General features: G+C 41.7%; 1 protein-coding gene across 5 annotated transcripts; it reads right to left on the reverse strand.

Moving 5' to 3' along the window:
* Positions 1 to 853: 853 nt before the first annotated feature.
* srek1 (splicing regulatory glutamine/lysine-rich protein 1) lies at positions 854 to 21836 on the reverse strand. 5 transcript variants are annotated; one of them, XM_061733938.1, is made up of 12 exons: positions 21289 to 21423; positions 19649 to 19828; positions 18450 to 19486; positions 17988 to 18103; positions 16387 to 16533; positions 14782 to 14960; positions 14541 to 14671; positions 14322 to 14436; positions 14132 to 14239; positions 12519 to 12590; positions 12270 to 12384; positions 854 to 3879 (listed from the first exon to the last, which is right to left on the reverse strand). In XM_061733938.1, exons 3-12 carry the CDS (start codon positions 18478 to 18480, stop codon positions 3712 to 3714), a joined length of 1182 nt encoding a protein of 393 aa, XP_061589922.1. In that variant the 5' UTR covers positions 18481 to 19486; positions 19649 to 19828; positions 21289 to 21423; the 3' UTR covers positions 854 to 3711. The 5 variants fall into 5 exon arrangements, with proteins under 5 accessions (XP_061589922.1, XP_061589923.1, XP_061589920.1 ...); XM_061733939.1 differs by having other exon boundaries at positions 18450 to 18571; positions 19316 to 19828; XM_061733936.1 differs by lacking the exons at positions 18450 to 19486; positions 19649 to 19828 and adding an exon at positions 21556 to 21834 and having other exon boundaries at positions 14132 to 14236; positions 21289 to 21422.
* Between the last annotated feature and the right edge of the window lie 1917 nt (positions 21837 to 23753).

The following is a 23753-nucleotide window of genomic DNA, read 5'->3' on the forward strand; positions in this document are numbered from 1 at the left end:
TATGTTCTCTTAAAGAATATTTAAGAATATCTTATGATGAAAAAAATACATATTAAACATAACTGCCTAGCTAAGTGGACCAACAGATTTTTGGGAGATTTTTTTTTGTTGACAAAAACACATCTCCTGAGCAAGCACCAGGCGACTGTGGGAAAAAAAAAAAACATCTGGCAGAAACAGAGGTGTCGTTGCCTCCACCAGGGATGCTCGATGGTAAACAGACTTTTTTTGTGGCTCTAGTGGCCCTTTATTCAAGTTGCAGACAGGAAGGGGGTAGAGAGAGAGAGAATGGGGATGACACGCAGCAAAGGTGCACAGGCCGGGATTTGAACCTGCGACCGCTGCAGGAGGACTGTAGCCTCAGTATATGAGCCGCTGCTTAACCCACTGCACCACCAAGCGGCCCGTGAATGCGTTTTAAATGCTGTTAATAGCTGCAGCTCCTAAATACCTAATAAATAGCTTTAGGCAAGGCAAGTTTATTTATATAGCACAATTCAACACAAGGTGATTCAAAGTGCTTTACATCAACATTAAAAGCGGGAAGACATAATTAGACAGTAAATAACAAAAAAAATGAAATAAAATTATGAGAAAACAAGGTAAACCCAAACATTATTTTTACATTATCTGAAGACAATGAATAGCTACAATAAAGTTGGGGAAAAAAACTTGTTCATCTCAAAGTTGCTGAGCTACATGTAAAATAATAAAAAAGACATAACCCCCAAAAAAACTGTCAACAGTTCTGCATGATGACATAACTGTTTTCAGCTGGTGAAACATCTGGACCAAAGGGAGGTCAGTTCAACCGCGAAGTCAACCGTCTAATAGCAAGAAGAGCCAAAACAACTGAATGAACAACCTCTTTATTGTTGAGTTTCAGATTCAAACAGAAGAGGATTACATACATACATACATACATACATACATCCAACGGTAAACCTTTATACCAAAACGTTACACGTTTACAGTGCAGGCCGCCACGCCCCCCTGATCCCGCCAAAGTATGGCCATCAACTTGTTTTACAGTATTTACCTCATGTAGTGGATACACAGATATAAAAAATAAACTTCTTCACATACTGTCATTTGTGTCTGAGTCTGAAAAGCTTTTTTTTTTTCCCTTTCTGAACATCGATCCTTTTGTGGGCTAAGAAAAAAAAAAGGCAGGAAAACAAAATCTACCAGAGAAGGGGAATTTGGCAGAAAAAGCCACAGAGTTTTAACAGTAAACTTTCAAAATATACAAACTTCCACAAACACGTGAAAAAATCTTGATGTGGGGAAACTTTGCTGAGATTTTTGGACACAATTACACTCATAAATATGTACATATACACAGCAACATAAGAAATTACAGCCAAAAAAGAAAACAAAAAACCTAGAAAGTCCTATGAATGTTAAAGCCACTATGTGGAAGCAACACTTCTTACCACAGGGGGCAGCGTATCATGAGAAGGTTTACATCTCATTCCCAAGATTAAACGTCCATCTTTTGGAGCTGTCGCCAATGTCGAAGTAGGAAAAACTGTAATTTATCAGATGGGGTCAAACTCCAAACGTGACCAAAAACAACTGAGACAAGGGCCCCGTTATGGCCAGGTTTATTTGTTTCAACCATTTTTATATTAACTGGTGTTTGTGGTTATTCATGACGTACCGGACCGTACGCACTCATTAGCAAAGTATTGCTAATCTTATCAACACACAGATATGCTGCCACCATGTGGTCTGCACTGTTACTACGCACACTGGCTTTAAGTCTATTCTACTAACGATGACCAAAGACAACTTACAATACTTCAATATAACGTCTCATTAGTTTAATCTGTTCAATATCCAAGTCTCCATATTTCTTCAAATATTCTGTACAATCGTAGTCTAGGCACTTTTTTGACCCTTCGGTGCTTGTAAATTGATTGTTGACCTGTGACGTTTCATGTTCAGCCTCATCTAGACTGCTGCCGTGAAACCTACAGCATCATATTAACCGGTAAAGAAACCCACAGACATTCTGATCAACACCATCATTTCATAGCGCAAGCCAGTATTGCGGCTATACAAACTGTTAGTAGTTATTGTCTCAGACTGCGTCTATTTACCAGAAATAATAATAGAAAAAAATACTGTACATATGTACACCATCAAAACAGAAAAACAGGCAGTAAAATATGGAGCTAGAACAGTCTCAATAGTCACAAATGCACACGCCAATTCACAAATGCACAGGACAAATTAGCAAATCATCCTGTGCATTTGTAACTATTACTATTTGTAACTGTTCTATATCCATAGTAAAGTGGTGTTTTCTTGAGAAGTAAGTTTTGAGAGCTGGTTTACTGTGAGGACACGCCCACTTGATGCAGAAATTTGGTGCAAAAAAACATTTCACAAACCTTTACTTAAATATTAATTCAACACAAAAAAATAAGCGTCTGAGCGGCAGCAGAACTTCCTCGCTCCTCAAGTCGAGGTGGCATACTTTAACCATGTTTTTAGTGTACGCTTTTGACTTTATATGCCTATTAAACTCTGGGTCAAATATGGATCACCTCCCTCGGTGAAAAGTGTGAAGACATGAACTTTGAGAGAACTTTGATTGTGGTTGAAGAGGTCAGACACATCACTGTTTTTGCTTAAATTTAAAACAATCATTAACACTATATGGCAGATCTGGACGCAGAAAACAGCCTTGCAGCGTCATCCAGACTCAATTGTTACAAAAGATTAAACTCACATCTCCAATCCATGTTTATGTTCTGATAAAAGCGGAGTTCAGCTCCGGATCAAGTGGAACTGTCATCCTAAAACTGTGGGTTAACGCATATTTTAGAAATCCCAGAATGACAGAGAACACCCCTAAAATCAGTCTGAAGTTTATATTTAACCCTGCACCATATTAGTGTTGTTCCTAACAGACGTTCATCATCCTTCGTATGAAATTCTGCCTGAGAATAAACACGACGCTGGAAATTTTAAGGCCTTTTTCTTTTTTGAGATAACTAATGGACGCAGTTGGGACTCGGCATCGAACAGCTGGTTTTTCTTGGGTTAAACTGCAACCGCTTCCGGGCCTTGTTTTACGGGCCAAAGAAAAGAGACAGAACTTAAGATGGAGGTTATAGCAGACTCCACTTGTCAAACGTACTGAATACCGATCACCTGTGAGGCACAAATAAATCTTCAGAGTCTGAGGGAAATGTCATCGTTTAGATTTGAGGACGATAACTCCTCCTATTTTCTGGGGGACATCGAGCCGTGACATCTCTTCTGAGACCAGGGTGAAACCCAGAAACTCTGCAGCCGCTGGAAGTTTCTTACCTTAAATGATGGAAATCTGCAGTTTTAAACACGAAACTCTGAATTTTTAAAAGCCGTGAAATAACTAGAGGACACCGCCGGCCCCCAATGACAAGAATCCAGATAAATGGCTCTGGAATGAGAAGTGCTGTTAGGAAGACACTGATGTGCTGTTTCTGTCCTCGTGCTGAATAAATACATATGTGAGCCTGTATCGTACACACACAGAGCTTGCTGGTCCAGACTTCATCTGCTGAAATCTTGAGTATCCCAAGGGGCTTTTCAAGAAAGTGAAGGAGTGGATGATGGTGATGATGATGAGTGGTTATTCATTGTTTGTGGTTGTATACACATGTGACGGGTGTTGACAGACTGATGGAGGAGAACTCGTGTCCACAGTGATGTTAGTCACTTGGTGCCATCTGCACCCACGTAGATGTCCTCTTCGCTGGGAGTCTTGTAGCTGCCGTTGTGCTGGGCGCACGGTGAAGACGTCATGTCCTCGCTGGGCGTGGCCGAGTCCTCCCGCTCACTCTCATATTCCTCCTCTTCTTCTCTGCTGTAGTTCGTCTCCGACTGAAAGGCAATGATACGATGAATTAAAGTGAGGATGAGAAGGCTCAGGTACGTGGGGGAGCTGAAAGAGCTGAGGGATCCGGCTTATCCACCACAACTGGTGACAGGCATTGCTCCTTCAGCCCTCTCAGGCGTGGGCAGTCCTGGTCCTCGAGCGCCGCTGTCCTGCAGGTTTTAGACAATTCCCTGCACCAACACGCCTGATTCAAATGAACACATCATCATCAGCTTGTCATAACAGTCTGCACAAGTCTGAGAACGGCTGACTCATTTGTATCAGGGTGTGTTGAAGCAGAGAATAACCTCAGATATGCAGGACAGCTCCCATCAAGGACCAGGACTGTCGGCTCCACCTAACTACCTTCTGAGGAGCTGAAAACAAACAGGGAGAAAGATAATGCTATAAAACCATCAAAGATTACTACAAACATGAATTACATTGCATATTTAATGTTTGTGCTGTGATTTTGGTCCACGTCTGGAACGAGTCAAGAAGGAGCAACCCCCCCACCCCAAGCAAAGCAAAGCAAAGAGTCTCCCACTGGATGATTATGTTTCCACTGACAGGTTATTTAACCCTTACTGATACAGTAAATTGGCTAATTTACTCAACATATTTTCCATGACCACAGGATGAGTCTTCTGAAGTGGTGTTTTGTGTTTCAGGAGGGTCAAATTATTGCCATCAAGCAAAGAAAACATAAAAAGGAGATGCCAGCCAGATTACTTGGACCAGGGGTCGGCAACCCGCGGCTCTAGAGCCACATGGGGCTCTTTAGCGTCGCCCTAGTGGCTCCTGGATCTTTTAAAAAAAATGTTTGACATTTTTTTTCCTTTTTTTCTTATTTTTTTCTCTTTTTTTTCCTTTTTTTCTTTCCTTTTTAATCTCGACATTTCGACTTTTTTCTCGACATTTCAACTTTTTTCTCGAAATTCTACTTCAACATTAATCTTGACATTCGACTTTTTTCTCAAAATTTTGACTTTTTTCTCGAGATTGTACTTCAACATTAATCTCAACATTTTGACTATTTCCTCGACATTTCGACTTTTTTCTCAACATTTCCACTTTTTTCTCGAAATTCTACTTCAACATTAATCTCGACATTTTGACTTTTTTCTAAAAATTTTGACTTTTCTCGACATTTTGACTTTTTTCTCGACATTTCGACTTTTTTCTCGAGATTGTACTTCAACATTAATCTCAACATTTTGACTATTTCCTCGACATTTCCACTTTTTTCTCAACATTTCCACTTTTTTCTCGACATTTCAACTTTTTTCTCAACATTTCGCCTTTCGCCATTTGCCTTTATTCCAAAGCTTATACAAGACTTTTCATTTTTTGCGGCTCCAGACATATTTGTTTTTTGTGTTTTTGGTCCAATATGGCTTTTTCAACATTTTGGGTTGCCGACCCCTGACTTAGACAGTATTCTTTCAAAACATTTTCGGTGCATATAAAAGCTGCTACAGACCGCTTCATTTTCAGTTTTTGTTTATTTACTGCTGATGAGGATGATACATCCCACCACATCAGGTCGTGGCTACGACACAAGAGGGCTTCATTGTACAGTCTCACTACGCCATTCTACACATCTTGGCTAAGATGAACCAGATCCGTGTTGTACGGCAGGAGATGTCATGATCTTATAAGACTGCAAAAACCATGCGGTCTTCATGAGCCTTAAGAAGAGAGGTGGATGGTATGATGCTCCCATCATGCCTAGTGCCGATCATACAAGCCTGTGGGGGCAGCGATATGATCTGCGGCTGCTGCAGTAGGTCAGGTCAGGTCCAGGTTCAGCTGAGCACCTGAAGATACCGAATAGATTCTCCATCATGCTTATCATACTAAACATTCTTTCTGAAATGATGCAATAAACTGCAACGCAGCGATAATGATCACCAAATCAGAAAAAAAAAGTCCAAGAATGGCCGGATTGAAGCACAAAGTTCAACAAACTGATGAACTTTCTCAATCTCTATGGAGCTAGAACAGTGTCAATAGTCACAAATGCACAGACTGATTCACAAATGTATTATAAATCTATTTACATTAAGCTTATGTGTAAATAGACTCAGAAAACTTTATTTAAATTCTGCAAGTCAGATTTTATTAACAATTCAAGCAACAACACAGAGATATAATTAGCTGCTACAGTCATTTCACTCATGGTGCACCAACAACCACAACATGACCTGTGAAAACTATTGCGACTGGGAGACCAAACAACAAAAAAACCAAACAAAAAAACCCCGGCAAAACCACATATAAAACACGGTTAGTGAAGGAAACCTCCAAAGGAATATGGCATCCCATGAGTCCCTGCGCCATCCCACCTGACAGTGCCCCTGCATGAACAGCTGCCACTACAATAACATGTGGCTTGTATTGGTAGTTACACAATTAAAGTGATTGAGATTAATAACTAAACACTTCTCATTGCAAACAAGGGGATTAAGTAGACAAACATATTTAACTAGATGTTTCTCTTATTGCTCAGCTGTCCTGGAAGCCATGTTGAACTGAAGTTTGAATGGCTTCATGTGATTGGCTTATGGTTACATTTTCGCCGTGTGGGGTGCGTTCTTATGATTGGCTGAAACAAGGAAGATATCTGATTGGTTGTAGATCATTCCGTGTTTAAAAAAAAAACATTTGTGGATTGAGGCAAGTCAGGAGAGTCTCAAAATTCACACACAAATGCAGCGAAATCCACAGACCAAAAACTGTTTATAAATCAGGTTATATTTGTGTGCATCAGAAATTCATTTGGGTATCTTGTCCTACGCACGTGTGAATTGTTCTGTGCATTTGTGACTATTCAGACTGTTCTACCTCCATACATCACCAGTGTGAGGAGTGCATTACTGGGACCAGTGCTCGAATCGAGCTGTCTGCCCTGAGACCCGATGGTGACCCGACGCTGCTGCTTTATCTCATTTCCCGACATTTTCCTGACAGCTAGGAGTTATCAAGAATTCGCGTTTGCTTTTGGAACGTAGGTGATGTTCTTCAGTATCGGCTCAGAAAGGTGTGAACTCAAGTACGTGACAAAAGGCAGCAGGACTCTGCTCTGCAGATGCGTGTATCAGCAGTATGAGAAGGTGATGGCGGCTGTTTTGAAGTCATCTGCTTGGCTGTCAAATTAATGTGTTGATCGTCATCATGTGAAAGATGGAGCGTGATAAGACTCAACGCGACTCGCCTTTTATCTCACACCCATCTTCAGGATGGATCTCAACCGTAAACTTCTACAAGTAGGTCAGTCACATGGTCTCATGTGCACGGAGGTGACAAGATGAACACGCAAAACACAGGAGCAAGGTAACAAGCAAGTCAGCAATTATCATTTCCCCAACAACTAAGTTTATCTTGCCTATGAAGAAAAATAAATAAATCAAGATAAACTCAGATAAAAATTCATATTTCCATTTAATGACCTAGACTGGAGGTCGGCAACCTGCAGCTCTAGAGCCGCATGCGGCTCTTTAGCGCTGCCCTAGTGGCTCCTGGAGCTTTTTACAAAACTTTTGAAAATGGAAAAAGATGGGGGAGGGAAATATATTTTTGTTTTAATGTAGTTTCTGTAAGAGGACAAACATTCTTAACGTTTTCCAATGCTGTAAAAATGTGTAGAATAAATATTAAATTTGTTGTTCTTTTTTACCGTTAGAGAAACTGAGATACAAGATAAGTAAAGCCTGCAAAAACTTCACTTTGGCCTGGAGTCCATTTATAGAATTTGTGGAAAGTTTTTACTTTCAATGAAGGATTGTATTTGTTTCTGTGTATTTATCTATTTTTGTTCGTTTATTAATTTTATGCCTGTCTAAGAGCCTTGGGGGTGAGGAGTGGGGGGGAGTGTTTAAATGACAATGGAATAAACACCAACCACCTGATTTTCGTGGCTACATATGGGGCACCCAACATGAGAGGATCAAAAAGGGGGTTTGTGACTTTGCTGCAGAAAACATTGGATCGAAATCTGCTTGTATTCCTCTGCATCTTGCATCAAGAGGCACTGTGGGCCTGATTTACTAAAGGTTTGCGTGCGTAAAAACCTGTGCAAACTTGACAGCACCCGCAAACCAAAGTGCCAGCTGATCTACTAACAGCGTGCAAAGACGACTGCGTCTCTGAAATGCGCAAAATTGCACACGCAATCCATTTAGTACTTTTGCCCTGATCAATAATCAATATGGGGCGTACCCGGCAGAAATCCTAAATACTGGGAGGGGAAGATGCAAATTGCTCCATTTACCACGCGCAATGAGATTTACCAAGCCTGAAAGTAATTGCGCGTATTGTGATTGCGTCTGTATTTAATACGTTCGAAAGGAAGGTGCTAATCTGCTGCTGCTGTTATTGTGGCAAGGAGGCGACATCCAAAATCAAAGAATACGCAGAGAGAGAGTCTTTATTCTGCTGCATGCTATTTTAAAAATGGTTGCACAAGTTTTATTAAAGGCCACTTTTTCTTTAGTTCTTCGCCTTCTTGCCACCTTCTCTTATTGTGCCCCCCTCCACTCGCCCACAAGCAGGCCAATTTGTGCCAAAACTTTGTATTTTATTGATTACTTATCTTATTGAACGTGTAATCATCCTTCGTAAATTACATTTAATTAAAACCTGTGCTTATTAATCACAAAACACAGGTTAAACATCATGACCAAATCCGCTCCGACCCGCTGTGTCAGGATCAGCGCAGACAGACTGCAGCTTCGCCTGAATTATGGTTCTGCGTTAAATCGACGGCGTAGGGTCGCGGTGCGGTGTGCGTCGCGGCGTAGCCTACGCCGTCGGTTCTGCGTTGGTGTGACGCGGAACCATAAATCAGCCTTTAGTGTGCGCTCTGTGCGCTGTTCTGAACACTTCTCTTCTCTTCTTTCGGTCATATGATGGTCCCGTCTGTCACACATTTACTGTCAGTGTTTGCTATATAATACATAATATTTGCAATATACTGTGGACATCTGAATAAAAACTTAACTCATAAATAGATGAATCAAAGCGCTCTCCAGCTCTGTGTCTTATCGTCTTTTTCTCCTCAGATCATGCCGAGCACCGCGGGGTCACGTAAACCCGACCAATTCAATATTAAAATCAAATTCAGTCCTGTGGCCCGTTTTTCTATTTCGTATTTTTGATCTGTGCCTAAAATTGAAATATGAAAAACCAGACGTTTTTCCGTTTTTTGTGTTACCAACTGCATTTATTCTATCGCAGGTTTTCTCCGATATTGGGTTTCTTTTGGTAATGTTTACATTTCTTTGCTGTAGTTCATGAATGTGTTTATTGCCTCTTCCACTAATATCTCTAACTCCAACTCGTCAAATTTCATTTTGCGCTTGTGACTTGTGACTGTGCATTCCATCCAGACTCTCCATGGCGCAGAGTTTGTGCTCGCAAACCTTAAGACACGCAACACCTCATTTAAATACTGAGGTTTGCACCTGTTATCAATTGTGCACGCAATCTTAGTTGATCACCCGCAAACCACGCAACAACAGCACGCGCAAACTTTTTCAGTGCACACGCAATTTAGTACTCTTTATTTAGGATCTTAGTAAATCGGGCCCTGTGTGCGCAAACGTTCCCATCAGAGTGTATGACGGTGATGAACCTTGTCATCGAGATCGTGAACAAGATAATTGCAAAAGCATTGAACCACCGTCAGTTCCGTGCATTGCTTGATGAAGTTGACAGCGAATATTCCAATCTCCTGTTACACAACAGTCCGATGGCTGTCCAGGGGTGAGGTTTTTGCGCCGCTTTGTCGCTTGTTTAGAACACGTGAAAACATTCCTGAAACGCAAAGACCTGAACTACCCGCAATTGGGAAGAGACCGAATGGCTCGAAAAACTGCACTTTATGGTGGATATGACAAGCCACCTAAACAAGCTGAATGAAAGTCTCCAGGGGCGGGGAAACACTGCACTGCAAATGCTGGAAGCTGTTTTGTCTTTTGAGCACAAGTTGACTGTCTTTGCCAGAGATGTACAGCGAGGCACGTTCTCCCACTTCCCCTCCCTGAGAGAATTCAAAGAAGCCCATCACGATCACAACGGTGCTCACTCAACGGTGATTATTTACAAGGTGCGATCGTTGATATGCAAACTGCATTTGGGAGCAGATTTTGCGAGTTCCGAAAGCAAAAAAATGACACTGTCTTTCCCTGTCAACAGAGGTGGACAGAGTACTCGACCCCAGTACTTGAGTAAGAGTACAAATACTACTGGTCAAAATTTACTCCGTTACAAGTAAAAGTAGCTCAGTCAAAATATTACTCGAGTAACAGTAGAAAAGTACTTGCTTTTAAAGGTACTTAAGTATCCAAAAGTAAATGCTTTTAAATTTACTTTAAGTAAAAGTAAGAGTAAGAGTACATTTCAAAGCAGAGAGGTAGTTCTGCTTCGGCAGACACAATAAACATTTGAAAATAAATGTCTGTGGTTTGTCTGTGCCCTCGTTTTTTACTCGGTCGAACTCAAACATTGAGTTAAGATACGGCCAAGGATTTTGTGAAAGTCCCTGCTCCGAGTCCGGCTCATTATCAGACTCAGACGACTCAGCGGATTGTCTTTCTTCACCTGACGCAGGCGTAGCCATTGTTGCGGCTCTGTCTTGACTTGTTGCGGCTCTGTCTTGACAAACGCAGGCTACTTTGGCGGTATCGTTTTGAGGAGGCTTGACGTATTTCCGCTTTACGTACATCCCAGTGGAGAGCGTGCACTGTGATAGCTCTCCTCCTTTGACAAAAACAGCTTGTGTCCAATAGGATTTTAGGGAAGAAGAAAAAAGAGCAGACCTGAAAGTAACGAGTACTTTTCAGCCTTCTTAGAAATTTACTCGAGTAAAAGTAAAAATATTTGTCTTGGAAATGTATTCAAGTAAGAGTAATACGTACCAACTAAATCTAATACTCAAGTAAAGTACAAATCCTCTGGATATGTACTTAAGTACAGTACTCAAGTAAATTTACTCCGTTACTGTCCACCACTGCCTGTCACACCACTGGAGATTGACCAGTCCTTGTTGAGCACATTCCCAGGAGTAAATCAAGCTGGCCTTGAAATGGAAATGGCTGATATAGCCGACAAAGATTTATTGGTGTCCAAATTCAAACATCTGACAGCCGAGCTTGAAGACGTCACTCGCCAGAAAGCCCAGCTTGCCCAAAGCCACAAATGGAGCGAAATTGAAAGCCTCCCAACACCCGAGAAACTTGTCTACGATACATGGAATGCTCTTCCTGACAGTTATCAGAACATGAAGACATATGCATTTGGAGTATTATCCATCTTTGGATCAACATACCTGTGCGAGCATGTATTTTTAAACATGAACTACATCAAATCAAAATATCGCACCCGCCTCACAGATGAGAGCTGGCAGTCCTGCGTCAACATTAAAGTTACATCTTACATGCCCGATGTTGAGAAGCTCACCAGTGATGTCCGAAAACAAAAGTCACATTAAACGGGTACGAAAACAATCCTGTCATAGGCACATATTTAGTAACAAAGTAGCTGTTTTTATAAAGTGATTTCTGATTTTTGTCAGTATATATTTGGACACTTAGGAATATTATTGTGTTCTGTTGCTCAGGTCCGAGGATAGCTGGGTTGGTTGCGCGTCAAAAGAGAAGAGGGTGCTGCTGCGTTTTACCCTTGCACTGATTTGCTTGGCATTTGCACAGAAATGAAACTTAAAATATTAATTATATTTTATATACTTTACCTTTTCAAAAGGCTGCTGTTTTATTTTTTATAAATGCAGGCTGCGTTTTATTTCACTCTGTTTGATGCCCAGATAAGGGGCACGTTATTCACGTTCCATTTTGTTGTTTTTTTCGAATCTTCAAAATAAAAATCACATCAAAAATCTGATTTCTTTATTGCATTTTTTTAAATTTCATCAGAGCAATGACACATAATTAATTAATATTGTAACGAAGTTAAACTTGAGGCGGCATCGTACCACAGAGTAGTCACGTGGTGCGTCATTCGGGATGCACTGCAGGAAAAATGAACATTTAATCATGAAGGCTCATTATGTATTTGTAGCCAACTTAGTCATTTTGAGAGTAGGCTAATATAGCTCAAATAGATGCATACAGCATGTGCTGCCATCATTATAAGGCTTATATAAGGCTTTTAATTTTTTGCAGCTCCAGACATATTTGTTTTTTGGGTCCAATAAAGCTCTTTCAACATTTTGGGTTGCCGACCCCTGACTAGACCATGACATTTCCAAAAGCACCCAGTGCTTTGAAACGCTGATCATTGAATGAACAGATTTTAGCATTTATTGGGAGAAATTAATCATTTCTATTCGTACTTGTAGCTGATTTCGTTGTGCCTGCAGGGAGAACTTTGTTACCTTTGTCGTCTTGGACTTGCTCTTTATCCTATCTTCATCTCTGCGGCTTCTTTTCCTGGACCTGGAGGGTTCCCTCCAGTCCCTGCTGCGCTCCCCCCTCTTCTCCCTCATACCTCTAGAAGAAACCAATTAAAAACAAATCAATGCAAAGAAACTGTATTGATATTTGGCAGGTGAACATTTTTTTTTTTTTTTAGGTGCTCAAAATTTTGGTAGCATTAAAGACCGGTCAAGGTGTGGAAGATTCACCGTTTTGGTGAAGGGGACCTGGCTTTCCTTCGAGGGCTTCGGGAACGAACCCTGCTTCTCCTTTGGTGTCCCCTGATGACAAATCAGAAACTTGATTAGCACATTTACTGAGACATAATGAGTCACTCATGAAGGAAGCAAACCTAAAAAACACATGCAATCCAGGATTTCACTCACAATGTGCTTGCGCAGATAAACTGTATCTGGTTTTCACCAAACGTGCATCCACGTTCAGGTCACAAGATCAGCAGCAGCCTAAGCAGGGACAGCCAGACTTTCCTCCTTCCAGCCACCTCCTCCAACCCTTCAAGGGGGAATATCAAGTTGTCCCCAGGCCACCCATGAGACATCGCTCCAGTCTTGAATATGGCCTGCGCTCCGTTTGGAGTTTTGAATCATGTAGCTGCATTTGTGGTGGACGTCAAGTAAGGAAACAAAGTCTGCAACCCCTTTGGGATGTGATTAAATAGTCTGACTTGGACGCAAAACACACTGACTGTGAAGTTGTCAGCTTGGAGGGGAAAGTTTGTTCGATCAAAATAAGCAGCATTTGCCATTAATGGAAAAATAAGTTGTTCCAGTTTCACGACAACCAATCACCTGGAGTAGGGGCAAGCTTATTTAATGTAATGTTTTCATTTCTTCTTAATTCTCCTGGAAGCAGTTTGGATGCACTTTTCTCTTTGAAATACACTTCTACATTTAAGCCGTATGAATATAAAACAAACATACTATGTGTTAAGTCTTATTTTGTTCAGAGAAGCAAGATGTCATTCATTTCTCTACATTTACTCAAGAGTAGTTAGTCAAGCTGCAGCTGTGCTCACTGAGACGCTGGTGACCTATCCTGTCCAAACTCTGAACTAACAGCACTTTGGTTTCCCTTCAGAACAGTAAATTGTATTTCTTTTAGAAGTGTCTGAAATAGGGCTGGGCGATATATCGAGATTTTAATATATATCGATATATTTTCAAACACGATATGGTACGAGACAATATCGTTTATATCGATTTAAAAAAATATATATATATATATTTTTTTTTTTTTTACATTTTTTTTTTTAATGATTTTGATATAGCTTATTTTCTGACAAATTGACTTGAATGTTTTATTTGAGATTTGCACAAATGTTTTGTTATTTGCACAACTGTCAACCTCAGTGGAAAAGTCTGCCTGTTACTGTCTACATTGTATTAATTGCACAGTGTATTTTAATTTAATTGTTATGCAGGAAAGGGATATTTGTTTTATTTTATTCAAGAAGCATTTTTATTCTATATATGCAGGCAGTTTATTTTTATTTCATTTGTTTTATACATTTTGATATTGTGCAGACCTCTGTTAATAAATGTACCTGTGTGACATTTGGCACGAGGCTTTGTATTAAAACTAACTGTTTTTTTAAGGGTTTGCCTCAGAAAAAAATGAAGCTAACAGAGATGCTATAATGCTTTGGGGGAAACCCCAATTAAGGCACAGAAAAAATATCGAGATATATATCGAGTATCGCCATTTAGCTAGAAAATATCGAGATATGACTTTTGGTCCATATCGCCCAGCCCTAGTCTGAAATGAGCTGGAACAGGCCCTTGCAGCCTTGTACGCTACACACCTGGAGTGACTCGGGACTTGTCGCCGGTCTTTAGAGCGCGAGCACCTCCTGTGGCTGCTTCTGGAACCGTGTGAGTCGCCGCTGGGCCACGACCTCTGCGCCGGCCTTCTAACCAGAGGGGAAAAGCCGTCACTGACGGGGCCACGTCACAGTCACACCATTGTCGATACCGAAAGCGTAAGCTGCTCACCTGTGTCTGGAACGGGACCTTTTCCTGTGCGACTTTGAGTGTGAACCTGAGTGGGACTTTGAACGAGACCGCTGCGACCTTCGTGACCGACTGGGGGAACGTTTAATTATCTCTACTACAGAAAAAAAAAAAAAAAAAACAATCTCAGCATCAGGATGGATACAAGTTCAGGTGAGTTCCTGAAAGTACTCCATCAGTGGCTAGATTCAAACATCTTGCCTGGTTCTATGGCAGCAGCGATGGTGCACTGAGCTTCCCGCACCCTCTTCATCACACTTTCTAGTTCTTTAGCAGCGGCCTGCGGCGTCAGCTCCGGTGGTTTTACGATAGCGTTATTGGAATGATTAACCCTGAAAGATATTTGTTGTAAATCTGATGCCAATCTTTTCCACATTTCACAGTGACAATATTTTGCATTTCATGATGCGAGCGCCATCTATTGGACCAAACAGGGACATACTTCAGGGGTCTGTCTCCAAACATGACTCCGTTGAGAGACAGGGCTTTGGCGACAGAATGTTGATCAACAAACTCCACAAAGGCAAAGCGCGTTGGCTGGGTCTCGTCTCCCGCCATTCGTACAAACTTTACATCTCCCACCTGCTTGAAGAACTCCAGCAGCTGATCAGCAGTGGTGTTCTGTAGGAAAACAAAGGGGGAAAAAAAGAAAAATGGCCAGGGAGTTTTAGTTTGCATGTGCAGATTCTCTGCAAAAACCAGAACGGGACTAAGATTAACAGATGAATGAACCTGATTCTAAGCATTTCTATGATTTGTTAATGAGTTAATAAAAAGAATCCCACCAAAATAAGACAAGAAAAAAAAGTACACACTGATATTTCAAAAAGTTCCCCGCAGATATTCAGATGTACAGTAATCCCTCGTTTTTCGTGGGGGTTATGTTCCAAAATGAACCTGTGACAGGTGAAGTCCGTGAAGTAGCAACCTTTATTTTTTTACAATTATTATATATGTCTTCAAATTGCGGAGATCAGCACCGCCCCACCGCGACCCGAGTAACTGGATTTGAACGGGAGAAATTGAAAAATACAATAAGTAGAGTAGAACAAATTGTGACTCGCGCATATTTCACTGCTCTTCTGACGGTTCCGCTGACTCCACTCTGTAGCGTCTTTTCTTCTAAAGCCCGTGGTGCAGGTGTGTTATAGTTATGGGTGGGTTGTTGTCGCTCTTTTTTTCTTCTGGGCAAAAAGATTCTTATGAACCGACATGCCACCATGGATTATATTTGAGAACTGTAATGAACGATACGTCAAAGGGTCCTGTTCTTGAGCTGAAGCTCATTGGCCATTCTCAGCCCCGTTGCTAAGCGACCAACGTTATTGACACACAGGAGGCTGTTTAGTCAATCAGAATGCAGAACACGATGCACAATACAAATTCGTGAAGCAGCGAGACCGTGAAAGGTGAACCGTGTTATAGCGAGGGATTACTGTACTTCAAAAATAATTTCCATTACGTTTTACAACTATAAGTAAATCAAAGAGAACCGGCTCCTTGTCAGCAAATCGAGTAATCGGATAAATACATTAAGGACACTTGTTAAAATTTGACTTAAGCTTGCTCTAAAAGCTACATCAATGCAAAAGAGAAAATGTAGTGCATTTAAGTGCAAAATTAGAGAAGAGTAAACATCAAGCCTGAAATGTAATGAGGCATAATCATGACGGGGCATAATCAGCTTCATCAAGATGAAGATGCGAGGAATATTAATATCGAATTTAACAGTTCCTCAAGGAATTTTAGTAATCATATGACTTGAATTATTCGAGGAATCGTTTCAGCGCTAGTGCAGAGGTCCATAAAAACAGATGCTGTTTGCTGGTCTGTACTGCTCAGGTGTGTTAACACAATGCCAAGAGGAACAGACACAAGCGATGGTCTTAGAGAAGGAATGAAACACTCTAAACTGTACTCCCTCCCCAATCAGCCAACATAAATGGAACCAAATGAACAAACATTTCAGAGTTTTTTCAAATCAGATCTGTTCAGGTTTGACTGAATATTGCCTTTAAAAAGACATAAAACCCAGATTCAACATCACCTGCGAGTTCAAGTTTCCAACATAAACCGTCCTCCGGATCTCATCAATTTTTGAGGGATCAACATTTCCAACGAGCGGAGGCTGGGAGAGCGATGAAGATGGGGGGCTGAGACCAGTGGAGATACGATTCATTAACGGGAGGTTCAGCTGTAAACACAGACACACACGGGTTGGGGTTAACTTTTAATACTGACAGACAGAGCATGTGAGCGGAGTGGAGCGGCGAGAATTTCCGCTCCTCGCTCACAAAGGTTGTTACCGCTCCGCTCCGCCCTCAAAGTCGCAAAATGCCGCTCCAGCCATAACCGCTCCGCGCTCCAGTAACACTGCAACCCGCTCCGCTCCGCGCAGCGCTCCACGCTCCGCTCCAAAAATGTTTGCATGCATATAAAATGCACATGTTTACCTGAAGCCTTAGATCTAACCAGAGGTGGATGAGAGAGAGAGAGAGAGACTCAGCAAAGTTACGTTCCTTGCAGCCAGTCACGGAGCCGAGAGGAACAATTACGCAGAGCCAACATAGTTTTAAAGTCCAAAAAATAGATATTTACTGACAAGAAAAAATAAGAAAATAATTTCACCTAATGGAATTATCTGGTTTAATACACTTTTGTTTATTAACCTTTCCCGAAACAATGTTTCATTCACTGTGTGTTCGGGTGTGTGTGTGAGACGTGTGGGTGCAGCGGAGGAGAGAGAGGGAGATGCAGGTGTGCGCGTGTGGAAGACCGGTACACGTGTTCAGTTACTTTTCAGTGTGTCCTCCGTTAGTTTCAGTCGTCGGCCCTCACGCGTTTTGTTTGCTCTTATTACATGTTTGTAATAAATGTGCAAGGTTGCACGGACAGCATTTTTCCTCCGTCCTTTTTTCCCTTCACTTTCCCCGGACTCCTAACGCCGGTTACGAGCCAGAGACCGAATTAAAATACCAGCTCTCCCAACTACGGTTCAGAGATAGGACTGGAAAAGAAGAAAGGTAACAGGTAGTTTGTGGAGAGGTGGGATATGTTTGGACACGCATCGGGGCCGTGATATGAGGGGTAACGGAGCGAAACTGGAGCGGGATGACGCCCCGCTCCAGCCAATCATCCTAGAAAAAAAAATCCCGCTCTGCGCTCCTTTCAAAATTCGCCGCTCCGCTCCGCCACTCGCTCACGCTCCGCTCCGCTCACATGCTCTGCTGACAGATAGGGCTGGGCGATTTTGGACAAAAATAAAATCCCGATTTTTGATTTCGATTTCGATTTTTTTGGTAAAACTACAAAAGACAATGGAATAAATTGTTTCAAATATTTTATCTTTATTTTTAAAGAAAAATAGCAAACAAATTTACCTATTGGGAATAAAGTGCAATTGAAAGATACTGTAAATCCTCCTTGAGTTTAGTAAAGTGACAACATTTACAATTTTCTTGACCAAAAAAAGATGACTAGACGAGCTCTGTCTGTAATGCAGCCAGCTGCAAAAAATGGATTTTCCGATTTTCCTTTTTTTAACATCGATTGTGATTAATAAATCCGATTTAGATTTAAAATCGATTAATCGCACAGCCCTACTGACAGACAAATAAATAAAATGACGACGAAGGTACACTGACTCACATTCTGAAGTGGCGATGGAGGGGGAATAGACAGCAATCCTCCGCCAGGAACTAGACTGGGCACTGGGGCGGCAGGTGCCAGCAGTGACAGAGCCTTGGCCTCTTCTGGGATTTTCCCTGCAGGACAAAACCCATGTTGGTGAAGGCAAAAGAGGCACTCTTCTCTCAGTCTCCTCCATGTCTGCACAAATAGCGCACTGTATTCTAGAGAAAAAAAAAGGGCATACACTTCCCCGTACAGCCTAAAAGTGTTTTACTGTCTACTCATGGTACCCAACATAATTACTTTGCCTTTTATTATTCTGCTCAATGTGTATTATTAATATGAAGTGCAAAAGAAATATTAACTTCTCAAAAAACAAAAAGGAGCACTGATTTGTCCTTGATCTCTTTTCATAGGTTAAAAAAAGAAGAAGAAAGATACACAATGCAGAGTGAGTCAACACTTTGATGTATGGGTCACCTGTACTGGAAACATATTGGTCATGAACCATACGATATCAAGCATGGTCGCTTTTCCGTGGGGCGATCGTTTCGCAGTGTTGGAAAGGTGTGCAACACAAGACAACCCCAATGGCTGCATCACTAATAGCACACAGGACATCAGATACAGAAAAGAACAACAATTTTAAGAACTGTGGGAAATGTTAGCCAAAACTTAGCTATAAAAAAACAAACAAAAACAACCAATTACATTACCATCCTTTTAACAGTATTTCGTGCAACCTTCAGTAACTGTCTTGCATAGCTCGTAACAAGACTGTAGTGATGGAAGGCGGTCTCAGCGAAGGAACTGCTTGTCCTCATTACACACATTCTGTACACTTAAATAACAATTTATTCTGATGTAGCGCCTTCGCTACCTGTGCTGACATTAATTGATTCAAATGAATGGACCACCTCTCGTTTGGCATCGAGGTCTACTTGGGTCTGTCGATGGAATATTAATTCAAACCAGGGGTCCTGGAACAGGGAAACACCTAAAACATGCAGGAGAGCAGCCACAAGTCGGAACCAGTTTGTGGTGTTTTATGTTTAAAAACTGGCCATGTTATCTATGCCATGGCACCTCTGTGCAATGTGGGATCCAAACTTTACACTCCTCACCAACTAATAAGCAACCCTAGGGTTGTTTAAACTTACAAATTCCCTGTTAATGCAGATGTTTGCAGGAGAAATGTATTTTACACTGATTACCCCTTAAGTCATAAGGCAATACTAAATATCTACATACGAGTGGTACTGTAGCAATGTGAGAAAAAAGCTTTAAATGCCTACTACTACAGCGCTGAGTACAGATATGATTTTATACATAAAGATTTTATATACCGTTACTCAAGATAATGTTTTCCACCAACACAAGCCCTTAACTACGTGAACAGGCGTGGGAGACGAGAGAACAAAAGAGTTAGTGATCCTCCTAGCATCCCCTTGTGTGACAACCATCCCACCGGTTTGCTGAAGCAACCTGGACAGAACTCAATCACACACAAGCTGCAGCTGTAGTAGAAAGAGAGAGGGGGAGGTAAGGGGTTGGACAATAATCAAACAAAAACAAAAATAACAAACATGAACACAACGCTAGAGATAAGCAAAACTGCAGTTTCTAGGTATAGACAAGTAGAGAGTGGACAAAATGGGATAGTATGAAAGGAAACAAACCCAAAATAAAAGAAAAATAAACAAAACAGAGACAAGGTGTCCATCTTGGAAGGTTCAGCGGGCTATTCTCCGGGTCACATTCCCCCTTGAAGGCTGCGTTGGCCCGATCGGGGATAGTGGCTTGGAAAACAATGCCTGACTCAGGCTAGTGTAGTGTAACAGCTGGGCCAGTCTAGTCATCTGATATGCACACATAATCACACAGAAAAAACATACAGAACCAAATTAATAAACTCATTAGCCATCCAGCACCAAGTTACTGGACAAAAAGCATCAGGTTAGAGGTGACATCATTTGTACAAAAGGGATAAACAATGGCACCCAAAGGGGACTTTAAAGAAAAGGAGCACCAAAAATGGAGGAGGAGGGGTTAACTTTGATGCATTTATTTAGAAAACAAAATCAAATGATATGGGGATACACACGCTTCTTGTCCCAGACAACGTTGCCCTCAACATTAAAGTTTTATCTATCAGGAACCACCTTCTGTTCTGACAGCCGACAAAAACCCTGGCTGGTGCTTTGAGACAATATATTGTGATACAACCATGGGTGCAGATCCCAGGGGGGACGGGGGGGACATGTCCCCCCCAATTTCTGAGAAACATGAATTGTCCCCCCCAATAAAAATACCCTAAATTATTTAAAATTGAACAAATGTATTTTCAGACTTAAAGGTTGAATATGTAGAATATTTATTAAAAATATATTTCTAAAAAAATAATACATACACGGTGCGTTTTGAGGTGTACAGAATGAAAGGATTGCTACTCCATACATTTTGTTGTGTCTACTGGTCAGATTGATGATAAACAGGGCAACATGGGTACATTTTGTTGATAAGTTTCATGATTTTGTTGTCTCTTCTCTAAATGAATGACTATATAAATGAATGAATATTAATTTATTGTCAAGTTGTATTATCCATGAGTTGTCTAGATACAGATAAGAAGAGTTAGCCTATTAAGATACAGGATCTCTTCTTCCAGGGAGTCCTGGAAAATGACAGGTGAAAACGAACATGGACATTTATGTAAATAAATTTGATGTTGGGTGAACTTGTGCTGTGTTTTTTGTGCTCTTAGCAATGGGTCCTTTTTTTTTTTAGAACTGTTTACCACCATAACTGTGTTAAAACATGATCAGTTAGTTTAGGCAACTTGTTTAGGGCTCCATATATCAATTGATCGTGCATAAAGTAGTCCCATAGGATAAAAGGAAGATGGTGAGAAGAATTTGAGATGAGTAGACACTACATGCCCAAAACCCTTAAAATTATGATTTACGAATATAACAGTTAAGTAAGCAGTGACACACACTGTTGGCTGTTTAGGACAAATAAACAAGAAAGGTAAGCACAATAAATGATTCCCTGTGCAGTATTTTTTGGCGAGCCTTTACCAATTCATGGCATGGTATGAGTTGCATATAGGCAAAAAATTACAAATTAAAATCACGTTGGTGTCCCCCCCAATCCTGACATGGATCTGCACCCCTGGATACAACGCATCACCTGTGTCAAACTAATACCCTTACAATTAAATCCGAACACCAAAAGTGAATAAATTAAAGGAAAGACGATTGCAGAAAGAATCTCCTGAGACATTTGTACTTGTTTAAAATAAGGGGGATGCACTCACCTTCCGCACATGGCACGACTATCAGAGCTCTGTCAATAAACACAGTGTTGGTGAGATGCTGCGCGACACCAACACTGGAAGGCTCTCGATACTTTATGTAACACACTTTGGACGTGTAAGACACGGGGGCGTTTCTGTCAAGGGAAAGAGCGGTTAGTGATCCGTTAAATCCTCGAGTTTCCCCATATTGACCATCGTATGGATGCCGAAAAGGCCGCGCATCCGCGGGTTTTCCTAGCAAGCCGTGCCGGGGGACGCAGCTCTTACTCGGGCGGGTAGAGGCGCAGCTCCTCGATGTCTCCCAGGAAACCGAACAGAGTGCGCATCTGCTCGCTGGTCACGGCAGAGGAAAGGTTGGTGATCTGGACGACGGGTGTCCCTGGTATCCCGCTCATTATTCGAACTGGTAACAATGTTTTATGTCTCTGGAATTTTGCAATATATATATTTTGTCAATTTGCGTTAAAACAGATAGAGTTCCGCGGGAGGAGGAATCCCTCTCTTCCTCTCGTTTCTGCGCAGCGACATTCAGATTCAGCGCTGAGAGGCAACAGCGCCCCCTGCAGGCTGAAGCGGCGCAGAACACCAAAGCCCCACGTTCTTCTTCTCTAAGTGTATTTGGCGGATCGCAACCAACGTTATTAGGTGCATACCGCCACCTACTGTACCGGAGTGTGTAACATCAGGATTGGTAATACATCAAGTTACAGTCTAACTCAAAGGAAAATAGGGGAGGAAAAGAAAGAAACAAAATAAAAATAAATGAATAAATAAAATAAGTTGGTGGTTGGAGTCATGGTTCTCCATCGGAAAAGGGTGGCGTGGCGTGCCTTCTCCGGGTGGATGGAGAAGTCCTGCCTCAGGTGGAGGAGTTCAAGTATCTCGCAGTGGTGGACAGTAACGGAGTAAATTTACTTGAGTACTGTACTTAAGTACATATCCAGAGGATTTGTACTTTACTTGAGTATTAGATTTCTTTGGTACTTATTACTCTTACTTGAATACATTTCTAAGACAAATATTTTTACTTTTACTCGAGTAAATTTCTAGGAAGGCTGAAAAGTACTCGTTATTTTCAGGCCTGCTCTTTTTTCTTCTTCCCTAAAATCCTATTGGACACAAGCTGTTTTTGTCAAAGGAGGAGACCTATCACAGTGCACGCTGTCCACTGGGATGTACGTAAAGAGGAAATACGTCAAGCCTCCTCAAAACGATACCGCCAAAGTAGCCTGTGTTTGTCAAGACAGAGCCGCAACTAGTCAAGACAGAGCCGCAACAATGGCTACGCCTGCGTCAGGAGAAGAAAGACAATCCGCTGAGTCGTCTGAGTCTGATAATGAGCCGGAGTCGGAGCTAACTTCAAAGAGTTAATTCTCAGAAACAAGAGTTAAAAGATCCTTAAATTAATTTAGAAAAAATATAGTAATTTACTGATGTGGAAAATAAGAAATTTACTCTTACTCTTACTTTTACTTAAAGTACATTTAAAAGCATTTACTTTTGGATACTTAAGTACCTTTAAAAGCAAGTACTTTTCTACTCTTACTCGAGTAATATTTTGACTGAGCTACTTTTACTTGTAACGGAGTAAATTTTGACCAGTAGTATTTGTACTCTTACTCAAGTACTGGGGTCGAGTACTCTGTCCACCTATCTCGGGATCTTGTTCACGAGTGAGGGAACGATGGAGCGTGAGATTGACAGACGGATCGGTGCAGCGTCCGCAGTAATGCGGTCGATGTACTGGACCGTCGTGGTGAAGAGGGAGCTGAGTCGAAAGGCGAAGCTCTCGATTTACCGGTCAATCTACGCCCCTACCCTCACCTATGGTCATGAACTTTGGGTAGTGACCGAAAGGACTAGATTGCGGATACAAGCGGCCGAGATGAGTTTCCTCCGCAGGGTGGCTGGACGCTCCCTTAGAGATAGAGTGAGGAGTTCGGTCACCCGGGAAGAGCTCGGAGTCGAGCCGCTGCTCCTTCACATTGAGAGGAGTCAGCTGAGGTGGCTTGGGCATCTGTACCGGATCCTCCTGGACACCTCCCTAGGGAGGTGTTCCAGGCATGTCCCTCCTCCCTAGGGAGGTGTTCCAGGCATGTCCCACCGGCTGGCCTGGGAATGCCTCGGACTCCCCTCGGAGGAGCTGGAAGAAGTGTCTGGGGTGAAGGAAGTCTGGACATCTTTGCTGAGGCTGCTGCCCCCGCGACCCGGGAACGGATAAGCGGCGGACGATGGATGGATGGATGGAATAAAATAAGTTAGTAGTTTTTTTTCTCGCTTTTTTCCTTCTTTCCCTTATAAATATCAACAGTCACCTTCCATTACAGACCTAAATGTGTACTAGCCTGTGCATATCAATAAATATATGTGCAATGATGTGCTTGCTGATTGTGTCTGTTGTTCAATACAACTGCGTCAGACCAAGCGCATTGACACATGGTGCTCTGATCCAGACGGGTGGAGTT

Source organism: Cololabis saira, chromosome 11 (assembly GCF_033807715.1).
Source record: "Cololabis saira isolate AMF1-May2022 chromosome 11, fColSai1.1, whole genome shotgun sequence".
Taxonomy (NCBI): domain Eukaryota; kingdom Metazoa; phylum Chordata; class Actinopteri; order Beloniformes; family Belonidae; genus Cololabis; species Cololabis saira.